The sequence below is a fragment of the Rhinatrema bivittatum genome, chromosome 7 (genome assembly GCF_901001135.1).
Source record: "Rhinatrema bivittatum chromosome 7, aRhiBiv1.1, whole genome shotgun sequence".
In the NCBI taxonomy this organism is placed as follows: domain Eukaryota; kingdom Metazoa; phylum Chordata; class Amphibia; order Gymnophiona; family Rhinatrematidae; genus Rhinatrema; species Rhinatrema bivittatum.
This window is the reverse complement of record NC_042621.1, coordinates 108,321,779-108,348,898: the sequence shown is the minus strand read 5'-3', so window position 1 is coordinate 108,348,898 and position 27,120 is coordinate 108,321,779. Positions and strand designations below refer to the sequence as shown.

The window sequence follows — 27,120 nt, the reverse complement described above, 5'->3', positions numbered from 1 at the left end:
CCTCATTAGACCACAAACCTTAGATAAAACCTAATTACTTTTTTTTTTTTTTTTAAGTTAGCCTTAAGTCTAGAAGTTTCTGATTATTGGCTTATGTTGAGTTTCTTATGGCAGATTATATTTTTATGTTGTTGAATAAATTATTTGAGAATATGGGCAGGGGGTAATAAGACTACTAAGTCTTTTCAATTCATGAATAAGGCACCTTCAGGTCATCTTGGCACCCAAGGAGGGTATAAACTGTAAGCGATATGTCCCTCAGTTTGATAGAGTGTCCCTGAATGATGACATCACTCAACTGGTGCCCATGCAGCGAGATAGAAGACATTACGTCCAACCCAGTGAGAAGGCAGCCTGAGGCCAGCTGAATGGGTCCCTGGAAAAGAAAAATAGAGATGAGAAAAGTGAAATGTCTAATACATTCACAGCAAAGGCTGTCCCAGGGGGCAGTGAAAAAGGAGAAAGTATCTAATATTATACACTGAAGCCTGGGTTCTATGATTATTTCCTGAAGAACCCCTACTAAAAATTAAATCTGTAATGATTTGGAGTCAACTCTGCCCCAGATGTCAAATTGCTGGGAGCAGTAACAAGAGGCATCATGGACAGATTTAAGATTTTCAATAACATAGGCAAACGTATGGGGATGTTGGGTTTCAGTACTTGAAATCCGAGAGCAACAGAGGTAGTCAGAGTTTTTGGATGCTTTCAGAATTGGTGTCCTAGGCAAGTGCCTTTGCCTGAATCTGGTCATGGGAAATCACCAGGAAATTTTTCTTCCACTAATCCAGTTTTTCTGCATGCTTCCTAGATCATCTGTACCTGTTCTTTCAAAGGTTTTGAGCAGGCTCAGAGCGAGACAACAAGCTTTATTGTTCTGGCAGAGGCCCTCATGTTGCTAAGAGTGGGTACATGTGCAACCACTGGCTGTGTAAACCATGAAGTTGAACATGGTCAGACAGCTCGGAGCATGCTTATCAGCACAACTGTAATAATCATCAAAATACAATCTAGACATAAAATGATCACAACAAAATAAAACATAGTGGTAATAAATGTACATCACACATTTTAATCAGATTAAAAGTGTGAGCCAGTTGAAGTCTGTCCTATTCTCACTTTTAATCTGATTGAAATTTCTTTGTAAGATATAATGTGATAAAAATTATCTAATAAAGTATTGTGTCTATATTGTATTTGGTTGATTATCTTCATTGGGTCTGCTTTTTAAAAACATTTACATATTTAAAAATGGGTTTCACATGTGCAAATGCACCTTACCTATGTAAGTGGGTTTTTCAAAATTTCTACAATATATATCATTGAATTGTTCAAAGGATTTACCCGGGTAAGTGCACTTTACACTGGTAAATGGCTTTTGAAGATTGCTACAATAGGAGTTACATTTACACATGTAAATCCTTTTGAAAATTACCCCATTGTTGTTACTTTTCCTTCACTCCCTTTGCAGTTTCTCTGTCACCCGTGGTATGCATTTCATATTTATCAGCATTACAATTCACAAAGATGGAAGCAATTACATGTTCTATGACACTCTCTAATTTATGTGAGGATCTTACTGTAAATCATCAATAAATTTGCCAGCCGTGGCACTCATCAGGAGTAAAATGTCAAAGCTCTGGTTTTCCTATTAACTATATTATAGTGGGGGTTATTTTTTTTCTATTTTGAGGTTATTCCTAGGTCTCCATTTTTTTTTTTTTTTTGTATACAGATACATCCGTTTTTGTGAGCTTGTGCACCCTCTTTTCATATCTCTCTGCTCCTAGAAATTCAGCTGTGCATGCTGCAGCTATACTTTCACGCCATCAGGATGCTGCTGGGTCTTCTCCCCTCAGGTCATTCTGGAGCTCTTATACTGAATTCAGACAGTCTTCATAGTAGGAGAAACTTTTTAGAAGAAGATTTTAAAACCTTTCAACTCTAAGGGGGTCATTTACTAAAGCGATCGCACGCGAAAAGTCCCTTTTCGCGTGCGATCGCTAAATGTGGGCGGCGTCAAGACAGGAAGAGGAGGAGTCGGGGTGGACGCCGCGAAGACGGCGCTGACGGCGAAACGGTAAGCTTCCGTATCGCTGCCTATTTCGCGCCGAATAACTACACCTTTTATGGTGTAGTTATTCGGCGCAACGCCAGCAGCGATCGCACCGTGGAGGTGTGATCGCTGCCGGCTATCGTAGGACCGCCCCCCCCCCCCCGGGTTTTGCCTCCCCCCGCCCCCCTGTACCACGGGATTCAGAGAGCCCGGCGGTATTAGTAAATCCAGGCCTTAGTTCACTTCAGGAATTAAGTACAATTTCAAGGAGGTTTTTTTTTTTCTAATTACTCATTTATTAACACAAATTTGTAATAGTACTGTTCCTGTGAGACCTATTTATACAAACAATAGCCTGACTGTAAGTGAAAGCAAGACTGGTATGCATGTGAGTATTTTAAAGCAAGCATGAATGTGCATGTGTGGTCCTTAGCATCTGAGTGAACAATTATACGAGATGTTCCTTGTGTTGCATTATGTGCCCAGTACCTGTAGATGGCAGTGCTGCACCACGCTGTGGGGACCAATGCAGACCTCCCCTTCCAGGAGACTATTGGTGACTGAACAGCCATCCTCCAGCAAGTGTGGGTGCTATAAACACAAAAACAGGGCAGAAAGATTAAGCCTCCTCCCACCCATCGCATTAGGCTTTGCAGAATCTGTCCATCCTATAACGAGACAAAAATCACCAGACCCTGCTGTGGATGTGACTCTGACATTCAAATAACTCAAGAGATATAAATAATATACAAGTAGCAAGCATTTTTCAATGGAAAGGAAGTTTTAGAACAAGGGGTCATGGTATGATAAATTGTAGAGTAGCATAAGATAATAATTCTTCACTGAAAGGGGTAATGAATATACGGAGTAGCCTCCCAGCGGACGCGGTGTTTGGCAAACAGTATCAGCATTAAAAAAAACCAAGGGAGAAGCCCAATGGATTAGAGGGGAAATGAGGATAAAACTGGAGACTGGGTATGGCCTGTAGTATTGCTGGAGAAAGGGAAACTGGGCAGACTTGACCTTGCTTGCATTCATTAACTCTTGCTTGCATTCATTAACTCTTCTCATATGTGCTGAGCATGGGTACAATTTCGATGACTTAAAATGGACTATAATTGAACAAGTCACTTTAAAATCTACATGGGACGATCTAGGGGCAATTCTGAATCGAAGAGAGCAGTTTTGGATTTTCAAATTAAAAACGGAGGCACCCACAGGACTGAATGATTTGATTGACTGGTCATCCCTCCTATGAGTTTGTTCCCGGAAGGAGCAGTCTTTTTTTGACAACTAGCCATGAACACAGTTACGTGATGGTCTTTCCCTTTAAATTGGGGATGCTGACAAGGAATGAATGGGTCCGCCATCTTTTTGGAGATGGAAACGGAGGGAGCAGCGCTTGGGCGAGCTCGCCAATGAATTTAAAAAAGGCTAAAATATTATACTACTTTGGACGTTATTTGAGTGGCTTCTCCTGAAGAAGATTTGTCGAAACTTGGCCTTGTTGGGGCAAGTGCCGCTGTCAAGACGGATTCCAAGGACTTTGATTGTAACAGTACCATAAGCTAAGTAACGTTTGCTCTTTAATGAATGGCGACCTGATTTCCTTGTTGCACATCGAGTGTTTCAAATATATGCTTTTGCCTACTTTTTTCGATGAAATATTAAGATCTATTAGGTCAACATCAAGATATAATATGAAAACAGGTTAGGCGAAACTCTTTTTTAAAATATTTAAAATTATAAAAAGAGGAGTTTTCTAATAAATTATTTATAAAAAACAAAAAAAAGATTGAAGTGGTGGAGGGTGGTGCTCATGATTATATCACAAAATTGAGCCAGACACCAAGGTTTGGTGTTCTGTTCACTATATGAAGCATCACCTAACACTCATACAATATTTAAAATAAAATAATAAGAATATATTTACGAATTTTTAGGTTTTGGGACACGTAGGTGTGTTTTAATAAAATTTATTAAATAAACATTTTTTTCAAAAATTTAAAGGGATTCCTTAATTTAAAATAATAATTTTGTAGTTGTGTGGGTTATTTGATTAATGATATATGGGTTACCCCCACAGTTTGTGGATAGATAGTGATAGGTTGTAAGGTTTTGTTCTGCATATTCAGAGGCAACAAAATCTTCAGCCCTTCCACAAATTCTCCAAAACAAAACAAATGCATATGGCACTTGGATCCAAATAAAACAAACTCTATTCTAAATACGAAACCCCAAAAGGGTAAAAAGCGAACTTGGCTTCTTGGTGAGGGCTAGCAGGTTACCTGAAAGCACAATTTTGAGCTTGCCTGCATCATCAAGGGAATTCAGCAAGGAAAGTGACACATTGCATGCGGCTCAGCAGTAATCCAACACATAACCAGCTCAACTGAACATTCCTGGCCTGGGCTTTCAAAGTCGACTGGTTAGTGCAATATTATTAAGCATTAACTGGCTATATTTAGCCAGGTAACCCTGACTACATAAACAGCAGGCCTAAATCTACTCGCTCAGATTTTGAGTAGATAGAATTCAGCCAGATAATCAGCCACACAGCTACGTAGCTGGGGTAAGTGGAGCCGAGTATCTGTGGAAAGAGAACAAGATAAAATGTACCGGGTTATCTCACCCAGTCAGTGGATTTTTGAATATCAATCCCATAAAGCCTGATGTATTAAAGTTTTTTTTTCCTCAGTTTGTATCTATAGGAAAATGTTTGCATAGACCCTATAATCCAGCAACAATTCTTTCTATAAATACCTTTAAATTCATTCCAGATATCTAGGTGATCAATATATAGTGAGCCTGCAACATGGTACAGGAACGTTATCCATGTAAAGTTACTCAAATAAGTGTTCTACTGAATACACAGAGTTAAAGTTATCTGGATAACTTCAGGACAGACTTACCCAGCTGACTTCATCCGGCAGCGCTATCCAGATAAAGTGAAACCACGCACCAGCAATGCCCCTAGTACCACTTTTCATCTGCTTAAATTTTATGCGGATAATGAGTTATCCAGACAAAGTTTAGCCAGGGACCATGGCGGGAGGAGGGGTAATATTTAAATCTCGGGTTTGTCTAGCTAACACCAAAAGTTAATCGGACATACCCTTTTAATATTGAGCTCTGTTCTACCGATTCTACAACTATCTCCCCAGTTAAGAATCTTGTTTAGACCATAAATTCAATACCATGACTTTTTATATTCCTAAATTAGCCTTTCAAATCAATTATTCTTAATTCCTGCACCAAATTGTTCCTTATAGAAATAATAATTAATTTAAATCTTGCATTCAATTATATAAAAAGCATTAATGAAATATAAAACAAACTTTACAGAAACGGCACATAATCAACTTCCTGATTGCTTGTAATTTTTATAGTAGATATATATCCAGTTTTAATCTAGTCCATTACTTCTCTGGCCAATGATTTTACTAGCAAAGTAATTAAATCCACCTAATATACCAGCATGTACATAATTCATTAAAATGTCTTGCAGTAGGGTATCTAATATCATTACATTTCCCAAATGTTTCCCCGATTCTCTCCTCTGCCTAATTATTCTTGCAATGTATTTTACACAACAGCAACTGCTAAAGTCCTATTATAGTCGATAAATCTCTTAATCCCAAACTTCGAATCCTCCTCCTTTAAAAAAAAAAAGTGTGTTGGCATAACATGCGGACTTGCAATGGCGCAAAAACCAAATCATTTTTGTGGTCTGATCAGCCACACTTCTATTTCCTCCAAATGCAAACGTCAACACAGCATGCCTTTGTTTTGCAGGAAAACATTACATAAGCTCAAAGTCGGATCAGTCATCACTGTTTCTATCCATTTTTAATATCCTGTAATACAGTAGATCTTAGGAGGTTATTAGCAAAGGATTCAAACTCCCAAAACTTTTGAAAAAAAAAAAAACTCTCTCAGGAGGGAGTATTAATCTGATATCTTGCCTCTAACACCCCCACCACCTTGTTACCCTCTTTGTTCTCATCCCTCCCACCTACTTGTGCAACTCTCTTATCCACTCCCTCCCACCACCCCCTTACTATCACCTTTCTCCCCTCCCTCTCGCCCTCACCTCTCACCCCCAAGCTCTCATGTGAAGGGAGAGAGTGAAAGAGAGAAAACCCAGGATGAGGGATATGAGGTGGCAGAGAGAAGGAGAGAGAGAGGACCCAGGATAGAGGGAGGAGCAGAGAGAGGGTGAGAAGATCCTTACATAAGAAAATGCCACACTGGGTCAGACCAAGGGTCCATCAAGCCCAGCATCCTGTTTCCAAGAGTGGCCAATCCAGGCCACAAGAACCTGGCAAGTACCCAAAAACTAAGTCTATTCCATAAAAACTAAGATGGGGGAAAGTGATGAAGGAGGAAATAAAATCAGAATGGATGGAGAAGGAGAAAGGATAGTATAGGGGTGAAGTTCCGATGTGCACAGAAGAAGAGAGGAACCTGAGGGTAATCATATCTGATGATCCAAAAGGTGACCACACAGGCTGATAAGGCTGCGGCAAAATCCAGAAAGATGTTTGGGTGCACAGCGTTAGGAATAAATAGCAGGAAAAAGGAGGGGATAAAGCTTCTGCATACATTTCTGGTGAAGCTTCATTTAGAATACGGTGCACCATTCTGGAGACCGCACCTTCAAAGGACAAACCGAAGAGTTGGTCCAGAGGGCAGCTTCTAAAATGGTCAGTGGTCTTCACAATAAAGCATAAGGGGACAAACTTAAAGATCTAAGCAGGTATGTCCTAGAGGTCAGAAGAGAAAAGGGAGTTATGATAGAGACATTCAAATACCTCCAAGGAATAACCACATAAGAACATGCCATACTGGGTCAGACCAAGGGTCCATCAAGCCCAGCATCCTGTTTCCAACAGTGGCCAATCCAGGCCATAAGAACCTGGCAAGTACCCAAAAACTAAGTCTATTCCATGTTACTGTTGCTAGTAATAACAGTGGCTATTTTCTAAGTCCAAGTAATGGACTTCTCCTCCATGAACTTATCCAATCTTTTTTAAACACAGCTATACTAACTGCACTAACCACGTCCTCTGGCAACAAATTCCAGAGTTTAATTGTGCGTTGAGTAAAAAAGAACTTTCTCCGATTAGTTTTAAATGTGCCACATGCTAACTTCATGGAGTGCCCCCTAGTCTTTCTGTTATCTGAAAGAGTAAAAAACCGATTCACATTTACCCGTTCTAGACCTCTCATGATTTTAAACACCTCTATCATATCCCCCCTCAGCCATCTCTTCTCCAAGCTGAAAAGTCCTAACCTCTTTAGTCTTTCCTCATAGGGGAGCTGTCCCATCCCCTCTATCATTTTGGTTGCCCTTCTCTGTACCTTCTCCATCGCAATTATATCTTTTTTAAGATGCGGTGACCAGAATTGTACACAGTATTCAAGGTGCGCTCTCACCATGGAGCGATACAGAGGCATTATGACATTTTCCGTTTTATTAAACATTCCCTTTCTAATAATTCCCAACATTCTGTTTGCTTTTTTGACTGCCGCAGCACACTGAACCGAGCCAGGGCCTCTTTTCAATGGAAAGAAAGTTCTAGAACAAGGGGGTCTTTGGGATGGAGGGTAACATGGAGAAGAATCAGAAATAATATATGGAAATATTTCTTCACAGAAAGGGTGGTAGAAGTGATGGAGACAAAAAATTTCAGAATTCAAGAAAATCTGGGAAAAGCACAGAAGATCTCCAAGGGAGGAAAAAGGGATAGTAAAGATGAACAAGATGTGAGGATGGATAGACTGGATGGATATGGATTAGGATTATAGATTTAATTATTTCCTTTTTCAAATTGTGCGTAAGGCAAGTTATAGCCACCCCCAAGGTACCAACCCCTCCCTCCACAAGGCATCCTGTCCCCACCCCCAACATTAGAAGCAGTCCCTGGCATCTAGTAGCCCCCCACCCCCCTGGACCTCCCTCATATGTTTAATGAAATCCCTGTTATCTAGTGTGGCACAGGTCATCCCTTAGGTCCCAGGCCAGTCAATGCCATTTTCCAAAATGTTGCCAACCAGACTTTGCCCCTACAGGTATGGGGGGGGCTCAGGGGATGGGCCACTAGATATCGGCGACTTTTTCAATGAAGGGAAGGTCGGGGATAGGGGGTCACTAGACACCAGAGACTACTTCTAATGTTGGGAGGAAAAGGGGGCAGGATGCCTTGTGAGGGAGGGGGGAGGGGCAATACTGGCTCTTTTAGAAGGATGGCAGCGCCGGGCGAAGAGGGCAACCATTGTGCATTTTTGCACTTCCCTGTTGTATTTTTTCTCGCAGAATTTTTCCAAGAGAAAAAATATTGTGGGGAATGTACCATGATATTTTCTCATGGGAGGGGCAAAATATTGCAGGAATGCCCCTCCCCATGATATTTAGCCCCTCCTGCAATAAATTTTCATGGCTTAGTAAATGACCCTCTAAATTAATACCTGAGGCAATGAAGGGTGAATTGACTTGCCAGAGGTCACAAGAAGTGTTAGCGGGAGAAACAGGATATGAACTCTGGCTTCCCTGGTTCTCAGCCCCTGCTCTAACCACTAGGCCATTTTTCTAAGCCTCCTTTAGAAATTATGGTCTTTATCCGCCATCATTTATGTTTCAAAAATGAGCAGGAAGCTCCTCGCAGCAAGACGTCACCACCCAGCTGCACAATTCTTGGTGCAGATTGTGTAGGAATGAAACAGAAAACCTTAGTCAGAGGTTAAGTCTTGTGAAGCTTTCCTAGAGTAGACTCCCCAAATTCTCTATAAACTGCTCATTTACAAAAAAAAACCAAACAGTTCGTCCTGTATTTTTATACCTTTATTCTTGACAGTTCTGCTTTGATCTTCCTTACATGATACTCGTGTAAAAATAGCTAAAACATGCATATGAAAGATCAATCTTCCAAGTAGTTTGACCGTTATATAATTAACCAAAAAATAATAGTTTATCGGTGTGATGCGCAATCTTGGACTTTCTTTTAGGTACAAAACACAGCAGAAATTTGGTCAGCTTGCATCTCAGATTATCAAAAACTGCAGAGTTTCTAGAAACATAATGGCAGAAAAAGACTGAATGGCCATTCCAGTCTACCCATCCGTCCAAATAATTTAGCATCACTTCTTTAGAGATCCCCTGTATTTATCCCATGCTTTCCTGACTTCAGATACTGTTTTTGTCTCCACCACCTCCACTGGGAGGCTGTTCCATGCATTCACCAACCTCTCTGTAAAGAAATATTTCCTAAGATTACTCTTGAATCTACCCTTTTCACCATCATCTCATGATCCCCTCATTCTAGAGTCTCCCTTCCATTAAAAAAAGTTCACCTCCTGTGCATGAAAATTTTGAGATATTTGAATGTCTCTATCATTTCTCCCTTATCTCACCTTTCCTCTAGGGTATAATTGCTTAAATCTTTAAGTCTATCCCCATATGCTTTAGAACAAAGACCACTGATCATTGTAGTAGCCACCCTCTAGACCGACTCTATCCTGTTTATATCTTTTTGAAGGTGCAGTCTCCGTAACTGTACACACTATTTCAAATGAGGTCGCACCAGGGAACTATACAGGGGCAATATCACCTCCCTTTTTCTGCAGATCATTCCTCTCTCTATGAAACCAAGCATCTTTCTGGCTTTTACTATCACTTTATCCACCTGTTTGGCCACCTTAAGATCATCAGATATAATTACATATATGCACAAGGGACACTCAAACTTTGCATGCATGTAAGAGAAATACATACGGTCACATGTGAGTGCGCCAGTTTGCAGTAGGTGAGGCCGTCGAGCAGAGCTGCCTGGAATGTCAAGTTGTAGATGTGATCAGCAGCAGAATTCGTCATATAGTTATAGCATCCATCGGGTATATAGGCTGCAATGAATGACAGAGACTATGTTGGTATTCTGCTACACAGTAATCAAGAACAAGAACCTCTCTCCCATATCCACCACACTCAGAGAAGGTAGAAGATTTCTTTGGCCAATGTCAACATCTCTCAGAGCTCCGGGTATCAAAGCACTGAGCTCCAATGTATACAGGAAAACAATTCTATTTACTATTCTTCCCTTGTGAGGAAACATCTCTACCTAAAGTAAAACCATCAACTCTCTGGTCCAGAGACAGCAGCTCTACCAATCAACCAAAAGTGGCCCTCCTACTAACTTCAGCTGTAGCTGTTACTCACCAAAGGCTGAGAGAGGAACTGTAACGTTAACAAGTACAATGTATAGACGCAACCAGCTTAAACCAGTAAAGGACAAAATTACCAGGAGCCTTGCAACCAAAACATTCTCAAGCAGGATGAAATCTATCTTAAATATAAATTAAAAGGGATCCTATCCAATAGGATGGCGCCAACTCTCCCCCGGAGGTTGCCATGACTCATAAGTGCTTTTTAAATTTCACATTGACTGTGTGGTACAACTGCTTTAAGACTCTTCTTTTTAAGCTTTCCAAAAACTGGAATTTTGGAAATAATTATGTAACAGATATCAGTATATCTGTCCATTTGTCTGTCTTTCTGGAAGCAAAATAGCTCTCCAAAGGTGTGGGTTTGCATATTTTGACATTAAACACACACGTTTCAGCTCTTTTGAATATTGAGTAATTCTCTGCACTTTGGGCCAAAATGGCTAGCAGCAAATGGAGTAGTGCCTTTAGTTAAACACAGGAACATATTAATACTTTAATTTATGAAATGTCGAAAGCGGAAACTAGCACAACGGAGTTAACAAACTCTACTGTTTGGTCAGAAATTTACAATTTGCATAAAAGATCAGTCAGGTTAGAATTGCATGGTCTCACGCTTATCGAGCATTGCAAAAATTAACTTATCCCGAGGAGTCTCCACATGTTCAAAGAACCAAAGTTATTTTCTAAGGATAAACAATTTGTAGAACGTGGAATAGCATTTTAAATAAATGCTCTCTTGATCTTATGGTCTTGATAATTGAAAAAACCAAGGAAGTGGGAGACACAGTGAAACAAGAGTTAGAAACCAAATTGGAGGCTGTTAAATTATCAGCAACTTTGGAAATATATACTTGGAAATAATACTTGGATCTCAAGAAAAGTATTGATAATTTCAAGAAAGATCTCAAAAGATACAAAATGAACAAGCTTTCAAGGGACACTGAAGATTATTAACATGGTTATGTCTATCCATGGATGGCGCAAAAGAAAGATCGTAAAGTCACCTTTGCAACATCGGAAGACTCCATGAGTAGTGAAGACTCCGATAGGAACATGTCATCAAAAAAAATTTTAGAGCGAGGACAGTGCTACCGAGGGAAAAGGAACAATTTTCAAAATCAGACAAGAAAAGTAAATTGGTCAAGACCCTTCACCAGATCCCAGAAGCTACCAGATCTGTAGTAGATAGTAATTTTGCTTCAAACTCTGTACTTCAAGACGAGGGGAAGGATACAGACTTAGTCTTTAATCTATCAGCAGGCAACTAACATCTTTGGAAACAGCGATTTTACAGAAAGGTCTTTCATTTGTCATGAGCAGATCATATGATTCTTTTCAAATGCGTATAGATCTAGAAAAATTCATAAGACGATTACAACTGAGAATTTTTTTGGCACTAATCCATTGGAGTACAAAGATTTGTCTATAGTCCGTTCTAAGTCAACATGGGTTCCTCCTGGCCCTTTAGACTTCATTTTATACACATTTAAAGAGTGTATGTCACAATACATTATGAAATTAGAACAGAAGAAATCTTTTACAGCATACGATTTAACTGCTATGGAGAAACAAGCATTGGACAGTCTTAAAAATGATTCCTCTTTAATCATCAAACCTGCAGACAAAGGGGGTGGGCGTTGTTGTGCTCAATAAAGATGATTATATTCAAGAAGTTAGCAGTCAACTCTCTGATGTTCAGTTTTATAGAACATTAAACTAAGATCCTACCAAGAGATTATAAATGACTATTAAAACGATCACGAATGCAGCAGTGGCCGCAGGTTTTTTGACTAAAAAAGAGTTTCATTATTTAAATGTACCATTCCCTCGTTTAGCGACTATATATATGCTACCTAAGATTCATAAGACTTTATTCAAGCCACCAGGAAGACCCATCATCTCAGCGAATGAATCTATTTTGGAGCCATTAGCTATATATGTAGACAAATTTTTGAAAATTTTTGTAGCCCAGTTACCGGCATATATACGTGATACAACACATTTCTTGAATATTCTGGATAATATTAATTTGACTGTATCTTGTACTATGGTGACACTGGATGTAAGCTCGCTTTACACCAACATCCCTCAGGAAGAAGCATTAGGAGTCATTACTAAGATATTGGATCAGAGGCCACGTCCCCATAAAGTACCTACTTCTTTTTTAGTTAAATTAGCACATTTGGCATTATGTGAACATTTTTTTGTCTTTCGGAAACAATTGTATTTACAAATAAAGGGGCAGATCTTCAAACCTGCGCATGGGCATAGATTTGTTCGTGCAACCCGGCGCGAACAAATCTACGCCCGATTTTATAACATGCGCATGTTATAAAATCCAGGGGCATGCGCAAGGGGTGCACAATTGTGCAACTTGCGCATGCTGAGCCGTGCAGGCTTCCTCCGTTCCATCCCACCTTCCCCTCCCTTCCCCTATCTAACCCACCCCCCAGCCCTATCTGAAAAACCTCCCTACTGTTATCGTTGAAGTAATGCCTGCCTCTGGGCAGGCGTAACTTTCGCGCACTGGCCAGCTGCCGGCGCGTCATCCCCCGGCACGGCGGCTGTTCCAGAGGCCTCGGTCCCACCTCTGGAATACCCCCAGGCCAGTCCTCGCCCACGGCCCCGCCCCCGGAACGCCCCTTTTTCGGAGCCCCGGGACATACGCGCATCCCGGGGCTTGCTCGTGCCGCCGAGCCTATGCAAAATAGGCTCGGTGCGCGCAGGGGCAGATTTTCTCGGGTTACGCACGTAGCCTTTGAAAATCTGCCCCAAAGGGAACAGCTATGGGCTGTACAATGACTCCATCATTGGCAAATCTTTACATGGGTGAATTTGAATCTACCTGGATAGAACAGTCTCCCTTTAAAGAAAAAATAAGATTATGGGTGAGATTTATTGATGATGTTTTCATGCTTTGGCTGGGAAATACAACTGAATTAAATAGTTTTTTTAAATGGTTAAACTCCTGCAATGACAATAAACAGTTTACTTTTAATTATAGTCATCGAGCGATTACATTTTTGGATGTCAGAATCACTATGGATAATGAAGGCAAGTTCCATACTACACTTTACCAAAAGAACACTGACAGAAATATATATCTGCATTATGGCAGTTTTCACCCACAACCTTTGAGGGACAATTTACCCTTTTCTCAATTTTTGAGAGTTAAGAGGATCTGTACCACCCTACAGGAATTCAAAGATAAATCCAGGGCTATGTCTAATGATTTTTTTAGAGAGAGGATACCCCCTCGGAGTCATTGAGAAAGCTTACAGAAGGGCATATTTTTCACCCAGAGAAAGTTTACTATCAATTAAAGATAAGACCAAACCATCACAAGATTCGAACACAAACACATCGACGTGTGTTATGAGATATAGTAGCAGATCCAGAGATATTAAAAAAAATGTTTTTTTAAATGTATCTATATTAAAATTGCATAAACAATTGAGACACTCAGAAATCAGATTTGCGTTCACAAGGAGCAAAAATCTGAAAGAGATGTTATGTCCTTCATTTTATGAGGATAAAGTTCAAATTGGCACCTCTGGTCATTTGGGACATTATGGGGTAGATTGGTTTGCGCAACCTAGTGCAAACAAATCTATGCCCGATTTTATAACATGTGCGCGCAGCCGCGAGCATGTTATAAAATCCACAATTGTGCAACTTGTCCGCGCTGAGCCACACAGCCTTCCTCCGTTCCCTCCGAGGCCGCTCTGAAATCGGAGCGGCCTCGGAGGGAACTTTCCTTCCGCCTCCCCCCACCTTCCCCTCCCTTCTCCTACCCTGTTTCCCTGAAAATAAGACAGTGTCTTATATTCATTTTTGCTACCAAAGATGCACTAGGCCTTATTTTCAGGAGATGTCTTATTTTTCCATGAAGAAGAATTCACATATATTGTTGAACAAAAAAATGAACATTTATCATATTCTGAATAGTTGTCTGGTTATGCTGGTTTGTGATGACAACTAACTGTGAATCCTGCAGGGTAAAAAAATCACAGCTGCATGCTCTGGTGTTCTGTGCGACGGGCATGCTCCCAAATAAAAACTTTGCTAGGTCTTACTTTCGGGGGAGGTCTTATATTTAGCAATTCAGCAAAACCTCTACTAGGTCTTATTTTCGGGGGATGTCTTATTTTCAGGGAAACAGGGTATCTAATCCTCCCCCCAGCCCTACCTAAATCCCCCCACTACCTTCTGTTGTCAAGGTTACGCATGCCAGCCAGCTGCCGGCGCACGAACCTCCGGCATGGCCGCTGTGCCAGATGCCCAGCACTACCGGATGTGCAAAATGTGCAATTCATGGAGTGTCACACCTGGGCAGGCGGCAGCTACGGTGGAACGGGACCACCAAACGGAGCAGTGAGAGGCCTGTGCAGCGACCGGTGGATGTTATTCTATTTGTCATCTGTTTGGCAATATTCTTTTTTATTAGTATGGTTTAGTATAATTCATTTGCATTTCTTTATTTTATTGTTTGATGATTTATGAGGACTGATGATGTTTCTGTTTTTCAATTGCTTCATTGTATATAGAGTCTGGCTTGTTGCAGTTTCCAGTTCAGTTTCTGTCTGCACATTTCTATTTGTATTTTACGGTCTCTTTATTCTGTATTTGGTCAGGGTCTGTCTGTGTTCATCTTGTGTAAGCAAGGTGAGGTATTCTGCTAGCATGAGGTCTCTATGTAGGAATTTAGGGCAGACTGGTTTGTTCTGCTTTCCTAATAGGAGGCATTTTAGAGCCTGGTATAATATTTTTGTCTTTTCATAGACAGGGTTGCTCCTGTTTGAATGCTTGCAGTTAATACTGTTGTGGTATGGAAATTTTACTATATTGTTGTCATTCAGTTTAGTCAAGGGTGTCCAAGAGCCAAACCTACACCTAACACGTGTTTCAATAGGCCTAATACTGTATGGGTTCCAATTGTCTTTTTTTTTGCACAGTTTACTGGGTGGCACCACAGCAGTGCATGTTTTTCCGTACATAAACGGATGCCAACTACAGGATCCAGCCGGCAACAATTTTATGTACCGGTAAGTGGGGAAGGAGCACCTGGAGATACTTCCTGCACAATTTAGAAATTTTGGACATGTGGATGGGGTAAAAGAGGTTTGGGGGGTGGGATGTCAGTTTTGACAGTTTGGATTGCCGGAGGGAACAGGGATATATATATATTTTTTTTTTATGGCGAAAGGGGGCCTGGGACAGAGTGTGAGACTGACAGTTTCTATTGATTGTTGGTTAATGGGGAAAACATCATAAATTTTGTGTTAAAAAAAACAGAATGCAGGGAGCAGCACAGCAATTCTTTACACAGGGCAGAAAAAAATGCAGCACAAGGCCTGTAAACAAAGTAAAACTATAGGCGTGTGACGATGGCCCTCCCATCCCCTTCCAAAGATCATCATGACTCCGGGCCCCTCCCTCGATCTTAAAACATAAAAATTAGAGTCCCGGGGAGATCACATGATGCGGTGAGCAGGGAGGACGTGTTTGCCTCACGCTCCGGATGCCTTCCCTCTCTAAGTCCCCTTGCCATCAGGATTTTGAGCTCTCCACACCCTGCAACTTTCACCGCTCTCCTCAAAACCTGAACACTGGCGCCAGTGACATTTTCGCCTACTCGAGAACCGGTATGACCACACGACAAACCAGGAACGATGAAGACAAGCAGGGCAAACCTGAGGACAAGATGGCCGCCATGTAGTCAGCTAACTCAGACAGGGCCTGGAACGATTCTGCTATAGCGATGATTACCACTGCAGTAGTGGCTGCTTTAAACTCCCGCTTCGACGAAACCGTGGCACAATTAGCCGAGATAAAAAGCTCGCTTGCAGACTATAACTCCTGTATGGATATGGTTGAAGGCTGAGCCAGCATCGTAGAAGATGATACGACCACTCTACAACTAAAAATGTCGTCTTTGGAAAAATTGGTGGCCGCACAAGAAATGAAGCTTGATGACCTGGAGAATCGCTCCTGAAGATCGAATCTTCGGTTTATGGGTTTTGCAGAGCAAATTGAAGATGCTAATCTATCCCACTTAGCTGAGAACTGGTTGCCTGCTGAATTGCGCTTACAAGACCTTGTGGGATCGCTCAAAGTGGAGCGGGCACACCTTGTTGGAGCCTTTGCTTCGGATCGGAAGTCTCCAAGAGTAGTGGTGGTTAAAATATTAAATTTTGCCCACAAAGTGAAACTTCTGCAAGCATACCATAAACTCTATTACCCTTCATCACTTCCCACTCAACCAGTTTCTAATCCAATCATTCACTTTAGGGCCCATACATAAGGCACTTGATTTGTATTTATTTATTTAATATGTTGCCCATGCAGAACTGTCTTAAAGGCTTTCCTGAAATCCAAGTACACTACATTTAATTCCCTCCCCTCATCTAACTCTGGTCACTTAGTCAAAGAAACTGATTAGATTCATCTGACAAGACCTACCTCTGGTAAAACCATGGATCTTGTAATCCACTGGATTCTGGAAACTGCACTATCCTCTGTTTTAGCAGCTATTCCATTAATTTACTGACCACAGAGAACAGACTAACTGGCCTGTATTTTCCAGCTTTCTCCTTACTCCCACTTTTGTGGAAACAAATATCTCCTTTTGGAACCAACCCTGCCTCTAAAGAAGCACTGAAAAAGTCAGAAAGTGTGGAATGGTCAGAACTTCCCTAATACTCTCAGATGCATTCCATCCGACCCCATTGCTTTATCAACGTTTAGTTTTGTAAACTCCTCGCAAACACAGTCTTCTAAAAACCGTTTTAAGGTCTAACTCACTCCCATTCCTATTTGTGGAAGCCCATGCAGGAAGAAGGGGTAGGGTCACTAGCTCAAAGGCTCCATGCCAATTTTCTCATCTCTTGCCGCCACTGCAGGTGGTGGAGAGAGAGAGATGCTGTGCTGAGCCGGGGCTGGAGAAGACACGTCAGAGGATGCTGTCCTGGAGTTGTTGCTGCCAAGAGGAGAGAGCACTATGCTGGGGTACATCGGAGGGGAGGGGAAAGAGACCATAATTCTGAATACCTGTCCCTGGCTCAGAAAAACCTAGTACTGGCCAGAAACAGTGTACCTGGCCAACTGGAAGGAATCCGGAATCTCATTTGCCATAAAGTAGGTTTAGGTATCCACCTTTGTGGAAAAGGAACACAAAGTAAGAAAAGCACTAGCATTTTACTATGAGGTTTACAATGTTCTTGTACACTGCTTTGAGCTTATAAAAAAGCTGGTAATACATTTAAATAATGCTTTCATAATTTTCAGGGAGGGTAAGTTTCGCGTGTATATGGGCACACAATAATTTACTACTTTATTTTATAACCTGCATGTAAAGCATATTCACAGGTTATAAAATACGAGTACATACTATGTATGCACATATGCTCGTGTATATATTTATATATTTCTTGACCGACTATCATCAGAGATATCATGCCGGTTTACATGTAACAGGGGGAGAACAAAAGAAGGAAGGGAGCAGTTACAAAAAACAGGGTAAGAAAGAACTGGGATGTGCAGAAGAGAGTGCACGTATTGAAGGCGATATAGCAAACTTATATACATATTCAGGCACGCAAACTTATAAACATCAAACTTAGCAGTCAAAGAAATAACATTCCTTACACACAGGCCCCATTACTGCGAGTGGCACAAGTTCGGACTTATCTAGAAAACTAGTGGTACTTAGCCAGATAAACTCTGATTTCGTGGCTAGGTAGTGGCACTTGGCCAGGAAGCGCTTTTTAGATTTCTCCAGCTAAGTAATTAGCACTTTTTCGATTTATCCAGGTATATAAGATAACCGGATAAGTCTAAAACAAAGATGATATTTATCCAGATAAGTTCAGATTTGTCCATCTAAATAGCAGAAAAGGTTCTAGTAGCCTGATAAGTCGAAATTTAACCAGATAAGGGTGCAAGGTACTTCGAATTTTAAGGGAATATGTGAACAGATTTAAGTCACATTAGACACATTTTACCCCCCCCCCCCCCCCCCCCCCCCATAAATCGACTTTTACACGTGTAAATCAGGGGATTTTATAACATGTGCGCGGCAATGAAGTTACCAGTTTTACCAATTAGTCTACCAGTTCACCCAGCCCAACTGCAGCTCGTGAAGACCCTCCTGGCTCTTCAGTCTGAATTCCCCCATTTCACCCAGATGCCTCATGCAGTCATTTTTTTCACTTTTGCGATGTTCACAATCACTTACACCAGATGTTGAGCAGGAGTAAATGTATGCAGGTAAAAGACTTGAGCGCGTCACTTTGGAAAGCTGTAAAATAGCAACTTATTCTCGTAACTGTTGGTCCCTCCCCAAAATGCCCCCCCCCCTTTTTTTTTTTAAATGTGCACGTTTACTATGCCCCTGATATACACGCATATGTTATGGTTTTTAAGATAGCAGGCAGTGCATATGTGCCATTTTACGTGCGAACGTGCTATTTTTTATGCACACAGCTTTTGAAAATTCATCACTTGCTATTTTGTGAGTGCGTTTTAATACTGCTTTAATGCAGTAATGTGGCCCGTGTGTAAAGAATTTTATTTCTTTGACTGCTAAGTTTGATGTTTATTACCTTCTCCCTCTTATGGGCAAATAGCAATAAAAGTATTATTTTCTAATTTTCTGTTTGATGAATATTCCAATATGTCCATAACAAATACAAACAGGCAAAAATGTTTTTATACAAACAGGAAATAGAGTCTAAAATGAAAAAAAAAGAAGAAACAAAACGTGATGCAAATCCAAGGGGGATCAGCAGAAAAACATTATTAACAGTGATAAAAAGAATAAAAGGAAAATGCAACATATGCTCAGTCTAACTATACTAAATAGGAGCATACAATGCCTCCTCGGATACAGTAAAATTATATTCCAGAAAGCATCCCAGCCTTTCTGTTCATTAGTTGGGGAATTCTTTAAAGGACTATGGGGCGAATTTTAAAAGCCCTGCTCGCGTAAATCCGCCCGGATTTATGCGAGCAGGGCCTTGCGCGCCGGCGCGCCTATTTTCCATAGGCCTGCAGGCGCGTGCAGAGCCCCCAGGTGACGTCACTCGTGAGCACCCGGAACACCATAAAAACAGGCACCTGTGGAGCAATAGTCGGGGGAAGGAGGAGAATACCGGCTATTGCAGGAGTCCCAGGCGAGTGCTAATCGCTGCAAAGAGAAAGAGACATTCTATCTCCTCGTCGAGGGAAAGGAGGACGCGGCTGTGGACACGCCCCCAGGTGACGTCACTCGTGAGCACCCGGAACACCATAAAAACAGGCACCTGTGGAGCAATAGTCGGGGGAAGGAGGAGAATACCGGCTATTGCAGGAGTCCCAGGCGAGTGCTAATCGCTGCAAAGAGAAAGAGACATTCTATCTCCTCGTCGAGGGAAAGGAGGACGCGGCTGTGGACACGCCCCCAGGTGACGTCACTCGTGAGCACCCGGAACACCATAAAAACAGGCATCTGTGGAGCAATAGTCGGGGGAAGGAGGAGAATACCGGCTATTGCAGGAGTCCCAGGCGAGTGCTAATCGCTGCAAAGAGAAAGAGACATTCTATCTCCTCGTCGAGGGAAAGGAGGACGCGGCTGTGGACACGCCCCCAGGTGACGTCACTCGTGAGCACCCGGAACACCATAAAAACAGGCACCTGCGGCGCACAGCCGCCGGCGCGCAGCCAAAGCCGCGCGCCAAAGGGGCGCGCCCCTGGTAAATTTTTTGTTTTACAGAGGTTTACCATGGGAAGGAAACGGAAGTCAAAGAACTGGACCTCCTCACCAACAACTCCAGTCGTAAGAAAAGGACCAATGGACAACCATATAATTCATATGGGTGAGTCCATTGTACGGGGGGATTCTGCAGGTAGCTCCTCTCTAGGGGTTACCTTGAGCCCCCGGTCCAGTCAACCCCCCCTACAACCTTTGATGGAAGGTATTGGAGAGACTCTAACATCCGAAAACTCACGGGTGAACCCCCTAGGGAATCTAGAAGGGTGTGCCACTGGAGGGAATAGGATGTATGGTTTAAATGCTGATGGGAGAACTGAAACCGCAAGTATTGATAAGGTGCCTTGTCCAATGGTATTACCAGAACTGACTGAAGAAGTAGATGAATGTAATATAGAGCCAGAAAATGTTACTCTTTCTGATGTTTGGAAATTGTCAGCAAAAATAGATAAAAAACTAACTAGATCCGTAGTACAAACACATGAATTCTCGCTTCAGGTAAAGGCAAAATTTGAAGATCTTGATAATAGGGTTATGAGAGTAGAGCAAGTGGTTGAAACGTTGGGCCCACAGGTTAATACTATTACTGCTACCAACACCTCATTTATAAAAGACAATCTAATGCTACATAATCAGATTGAGCTATTGGAGAATGAATGTAGATCATTCAATTTAAGAATGTTAAATTTTCCCAAAACTAGATTATTGTCAGCAGGTGAATTGTTTAATAAATATGCTATGGAGATTTTATCCTTTGAGAATCATAAACTACCAATACTATCAAGGTTATATTACTTACCTAGTAGAAGGATTACTCAGGTACAAGAGGAGGGGATGGACATGTTGAACAGTCCAGGGATCTCCACTTTTTTGGAGGATTCCATGGATATCATAAATACTAGAGCTACATTGTTAGTCTCTTTTTCCTTAAAGAGTGATAAAGATAGTTTTTTCTCTAAATATTTTCAGGTCAAGGATCTTAATTTTTGTGGGCATAAAGTCCAAATCTTTCCAGATGTCTCCCGTGCTACCCAAGCACATAGGAAACAATTCCTAAATTTGAGGAAACAGGCTCTTGATATAGGGGCCAGTTATTTTCTAAAATTTCCTTGCAAATGCCTAATAACTTTTCAGACTAATAAATTTATCTTTACTGACCCTACCCACCTGGAACGATTCTTAAGGGATAAAACCCCACAATAGAAAATGTTTTGTTAGGATTTAGGGTTGCATAAGGAATAAAGGCATGCAATAGCAATGGGAAGCCTCCTTCCTACCCTTGATGTGGACTAGGAATGTTATGTAATATGATATGTCTGAAATTACCTTTTTTGTTATTTAAATTTCTTTACTTTTCTTGATTATCGCACTTGTGAAAAGATGTTATAATTCAATAAAAATATTAAATTTAAAAAAAAAAAAAAAGAAAAAACAACAGTTATAGCCCTAAGTCTACTCACCTATAACCGCATGGTTTCATGTTTGTGGCTCTGATAATTAGCACAACAATACCCAGATTTAAATTAGCTTTATAGTGGTGGGATTGGTAAAAAGCTTTGAAAAGCTTTTACATCTAGCAAGGAGCATAAGAAACACAATGAAAAGGGGAGCATTAATGATTCTGTTTGCTTTGATAGGACAGTCCTTTCCTAGGACACAGATGCTGATGTCACGGACAGTACACCTGAATGCATGCAGATTGGAGCCGAACCCCTGGAAGACTCACCAATGGTTAAAGGCAGGTCTCGCAGTTCTCTCCACAGAACTGCCCGGCTGTTCCTCACGGCTGCCGCGGTCCCGCTATCTACCGCTTCTGAGCCCTTCCTTGAGAGAAAGTCCTCCTCGCCAACTCCTTGAGCCATACACAACAGGATGTCAAAGAACAGCGACAGCTACCAAAGAGCAGGGGAAGCTTGTTACATGGATGATGTCGAAACAACGTGGAACGTTAGCGGGCTCCAGCTGAGCCTTAGCCGCGTCGAGCCGATGCACCGGCCGCAGAGACATTTCCTGTGCCTGTGGCAGTGACAGACATGAGCACTGCTCTCCCACGCGAGCTCTGCCATGGCATGGCAAATAACCATGGGAGACAATCCCTTGTGCATGTAAGCATATGCGGGTGCTTCTATACCATGCATAGTCACAACTCCCTCCCCGATTCCTGCAGCAGCAAAGAGTTAGGCTCCGCAGCAAGAGCAGGAAGATTATGTGGCAATTATGCAGCACATTTGCATACATTTTAATTGTTGCATATTAAAATGTTTTGTTTTTGCATAATAAAAATAGTTTTCCAACCTTCCTTTGTACCTGCATAATTTTCTTCTTTTACAAATTTTCTGGGTGGGGGATTTCAGGTACCAATGGGGAGAACGTGAGGAAGAGGAGAGAGAGGAAGACTATCAGCATGGAGGATGGGGATAGAAGGTTTTGGGGTCTTGGCAGGATAGGGAGAGAGGACAGAGAGGAATCCCCTTCCAAGCTCCAGACCTTCTCTCCCCCTTTTCCAATCTCTCCAATCACCCCCTTTTCTTTTGCCCTCCTCTCCCCATTCCAGGTGCCCTCTCTCTCAACCCAAAAGTTAACATGCACACCTACCCATCCTCCCCCAACTCCTCTTTCACAACTGGATCCTCTAGCTCCTTTTCACAACTGGTCCCAGCCCCCTTCCCCCATCACTTCTCACGCTGACTGGGCCAGCAGGAAGAAGAGTGAGACAGCACTTGGGCCGAAACCTCCTCCTCTATCACTCCTGTTCTCCCACCCCCTCACCGTCTCCTCCTACCACCCCCCCCCCTTCTCCTGCCCTATCCACTGCCCGTCTTCCCTTACTCTCTCTCTCTTCCCCTTCTTAGGATCCCATGTCCCACTGATTAATGGTAGGAGGAGGAGAGTGGTGGTGCCTCGGCCACATCCTCCTCCTTTGTCACCTGGGCCGCTGTTTCGAACCATGCATCTGTACAAAGTCCCATGTGGTTCAAAGCAGCAGTCAGGCCCATAGCTGCAGCGGTACAGGATGAAGCCGATACATCGCTGCTCTTCTCCTGCAGCCGAACACCTGCTACCTGCCTGACCACAGGTCTCCTGAGGTAATCCTTCAGGAAAGTCCAGATTTTGTTGGAGCTATGGCCCCTGTGGCCCACCCTATTCCGACACCTATGCCCTGAGTGTGATCATTTTTCATGCTCATTTATAGCAACAGAGTTTGTCCTACCTACTGAAGCTCCACCATTTCTACCAAGCTGTGAAGGGTAATACCTGGACAGGTTGGGCCCCAGAGTCCAGACCCATATAGGTGCAGGCATCCAATGGAGGGATGACATGGGTTGCCAGAAGCCGCTCAGCTGTATCCGATGAAAAAAAGACAATTCCAGACACCTGAAAACACAAACAGAACCAGATGTAACACAAGTTCTTTCTTCCTAGACAAAAAGCAGGAAATGCCCCTTAGTATAACTGTTCCTCATACTGATGGTGGTAGGAAATGTTCAGCAAAGAATACCAGATTCTCTTGTATCTTCCTAATCATTAGGGTAACCAGATAACTCCAGCTACAGTTGTATGCAAAAGTTTAGGCACCCCTGGTCAATGAATCTCTAACAGGCCAATACAATATGGTGTGGGGAAAACAGGCGCTCATGACTGAGCGCCCACTCTCCCAACATGCACCAATCAACCTCTCTGGGGCGTCTGATTTAATATTTAAATTGGGTGTCATGGTAAAAAGGAGGCGCTAGGGGAAATTGTGCACCCCTAGCACCTCCTCGGCAGCAAGCACCCAGGAGAGGTCAGCTGTCAGCCGGTTAGGAAAATGGATGCTCAATTTTACAAGCATCCATTTTCTTCACCGGCTGCACAGCCACAAATTAGAAAAATAGATGCTCATTAATTGAGTGTCCCTTTTCCTAACCTGACCGCTGGCACTTTTTTTTTTTTAAGGATGTTCTCCTTTTTATTCCTCCGACTTAATATCACCACAATATTAAGTCGGAGGATTTACAGAAACGCAGTATTTTCTGCTTTTCTGTACACTTTTTGGGCTCCTCCAAAATTAATGCCTGCTCTGGGGCAGGCATTAATTTTGGAGAGTAAAAATGTGCATGTCGGGCACAGTTTTTTTTTTAATTGGGAGAGAATACGAACATAAGAACATGTTCTTATGAAAATGCCATACTGGGTCAGACCAAGAGTCCATCAAGCCCAGCATCCTGTTTCCAACAGTGGCCAATCCAGGCCATAAGAACCTGGCAAGTACCCAAAAACTAAGTCTATTCCATGTTACCATTGCTAATGGCAGTGGCTATTCTCTAAGCGAACTTAATAGCAGGTAATGGACTTCTCCTCCAAGAACTTATCCAATCCTTTTTTAAACACAGCTATACTAACTGCACTAACCACATTCTCTGGCAACAAATTCCAGAGTTTAATTGTGCGTTGAGTAAAAAAGAACTTTCTCCAATTAGTTTTAAATGTGCCCCATGCTAACTTCATGGAGTGCCCCCTAGTCTTTCTATTATCCGAAAGAGTAAATAACCGATTCACATCTACCCGTTCTAGACCTCTCATGATTTTAAACATCACTAATAGCCTCATCAACGTGCATTTGCCTGTGATGAGCGCTATTAGTTTCGCTGGGGGTTGAACGCGCGTTTTGGATGCACTAATCCCCTTATAGAATAAGGGGTTGTGGATGCCAGGGGCGGACTGGCCTATCGGGGGATCGGGCATCCCCCGGTGGGCCGGTCCCTCAAGTCACGTGGTCTGCCGAGCGCGGCTGTGACAGAGCCACGCTCGGCAGACCACGTGGTATCTCCTGGGCCGGCTGGGGCGACAAATCCCCGGGCCGGTTGTCATCAGGAATCCTCCCCTGGTGGATGCATCCAAAACCTACGTCCAACCAGGGGTATTGCATCGACCTGTAAGTGAACAGAATCAGACATAACCTCTATGATACAAAGTTAAACATGACATCTTTCTACAATTTTCAATGTGAAATTATTTGCTTGCCGATTTTAACAGATTGAAATTAATAAAACAGTGAAAATGGCATGTGCAAAAGTTTGGACATCCTTCCAGTTGCTTCATTACTACTTAAAAAAAAAATAAGGCCCAAAAGATTAATTGAATGTCTAATGAATCAATCGGTTGGGTAAAGACAATTCCACAACTGAACAAATACGCTGACCCATCTAACCTTTCAAGTTGTGATTGTTCTACCTCTGGTCAGCAAACATGGGGGTTCTCTAAGCAGCTATCTGAGCATTTGAAAATGAAGATCATTCACACTTACAAAAAGTGGAAGGCTAAAACAAATCACTAAGTACTTCAGCTACTAATTTTAACTGTCAGAAGTATTGTTAAGAAATGGAAGGTCTCATGGAACTGTTGCAGTCAAGGCAAGATCTGTAAGACCAAAAAAACTCTGCGATAAAACTGCCTGAAAACTGGTCAGATCTGCAAAACAAAAGCCCACCCATCACGCCAGATGCCCTGCTGAAAAGTTAAGCTGATACTGGAGTAGTTGCTCACAGGTCCACAGTATATTGTTGCTTACACAGCAATGACGAGCATAGAAGACTTGTCAGAAGAAAACCTCTTCTATGACCTAATCACAAAAATCATCATCAGAGAGGTGTTCAAAGCAATTCTTGGGGGACCCTTGGGTTTTCAGGCTCTCTCTAATGAATGAGATTTATTTATATGCATGACCTCTTATTTTTGCAAATGTTTCTCATGCATATTCATTAGAGAGAGCCTGAAAACCCAACTGGCTGAGGAGGACCAGAGGAACAGTTTGTGCACCCCTGATAAAGCATACAAAAGAAAAAAAAGTTTCAGGCTTACAAAGGTTTGGAAGAGAATGCTTAGGATTGATGAAACGAAAATTGAGCTGTTCAGCCACAAGCACACAAGATACTTTTAACAGTTGAAATTGCTAGTTGGAAGCATTTAGAGATTTTTTTTTTTCAACAGCCATGCCCTGCTTTGTAAGAGTGAATTACCTGCACTTTCTAATGCTCAAACAGCTGCTGAGAGGAGCCCATGGTTGTTGAAAGCAGACAGAATAACCACCACAACCTAAGAGGTTAAAAGGTACAAAGTATTTGTTCAAGCATGGAATTGTCTTTACCCAACTAAATGAAGGCCTTACCAATCAAATCAACTTTTTGGACCTTAACTTTTTTTTATAAAGTTCTAATTTTCTTATTATTTTCAATCTGTTAAAATCAGCCAATACACATTTCACATTACACATACATAAAGATGCGATATTTCACTCTGAATTTACACAGCCAAAAAAATGGATAAAAAATCTTATTAAAAAATGTTTTTAACAGGTGTCATACAAATGTGCAAAGGCTGTGTTATGAAATGTACCAGTGCTTCTGCACTTAAATCATAATCATCCACTTAAAAAAAAAAGTTCCAAAAATGTTTTATATAACACAGCATATAGGGATCCATGTTCAAATGCTACTTAGCCACATAAGTCAGACTTAACTGGCTAAGTGGCTGTCGCTGAATATCTGGTTGTACCACTTAGCCGGATAAGTCATTTATTCAGCTAAATAATTAACCGGATAGTCAGTGGGAGGGCAGTGGGTGTAACTGGGTAGTGCTACCTATTTGGTTAACTTAGCCGGATAAGTTATGTAAACAAAAGAAGTGTTTTTTAATTAAAATATACACAAAATACAGCAATAAAGACAAAGTGAACATGTCAAAGGTGCATAGGACAGAAGCTTTTACAATGAGTACATTAATAAGAAGTTGTATAACAAGTGAGTACAGAATTGCCCACCGGTAATAAAAAGGTCCATCCAGTAATGAAATTTATAGGTATATGGATGAGAAACCCAGATAGTAGGTCCCAATATAAGGCCAAATTTTCAAAGGCCCGCGCACGCAAAAATTAGGATTTATGCACGTGGACAGGCCTTGCGAGCATTTTAAAACTGGCTCAGCCACGCACGTAAAGCCCGCTATGTGCACAAGTGCTGGGTCTCTCTGATGGGGCGGGCTGGAGGGGTGGGGGGCAGGCCGGGACAGCGCAAAAGGGTGCTGTCCCGATGACTCGCGCACAACTTACTTCAGT

The 27,120-nt window shown here is 41.9% G+C and overlaps 1 protein-coding gene across 3 annotated transcripts in view; it reads right to left on the bottom strand.

Annotated features, from left to right (window-relative positions):
* The window catches only part of FCSK (fucose kinase), a 151,931-nt gene that overhangs the window by 29,636 nt on the left and 95,175 nt on the right, over positions 1-27,120 (bottom strand). For all 3 annotated transcript variants that reach the window (XM_029608908.1, XM_029608910.1, XM_029608909.1), the window contains exons 9-13: positions 23,283-23,402; positions 21,754-21,919; positions 9,831-9,958; positions 2,546-2,647; positions 206-376 (exon numbers count right to left, since the gene is read on the bottom strand). In XM_029608908.1, the coding sequence (XP_029464768.1) occupies positions 206-376; positions 2,546-2,647; positions 9,831-9,958; positions 21,754-21,919; positions 23,283-23,402 (687 nt within the window). The remainder of the gene's footprint in view (positions 1-205; positions 377-2,545; positions 2,648-9,830; positions 9,959-21,753; positions 21,920-23,282; positions 23,403-27,120) is intronic.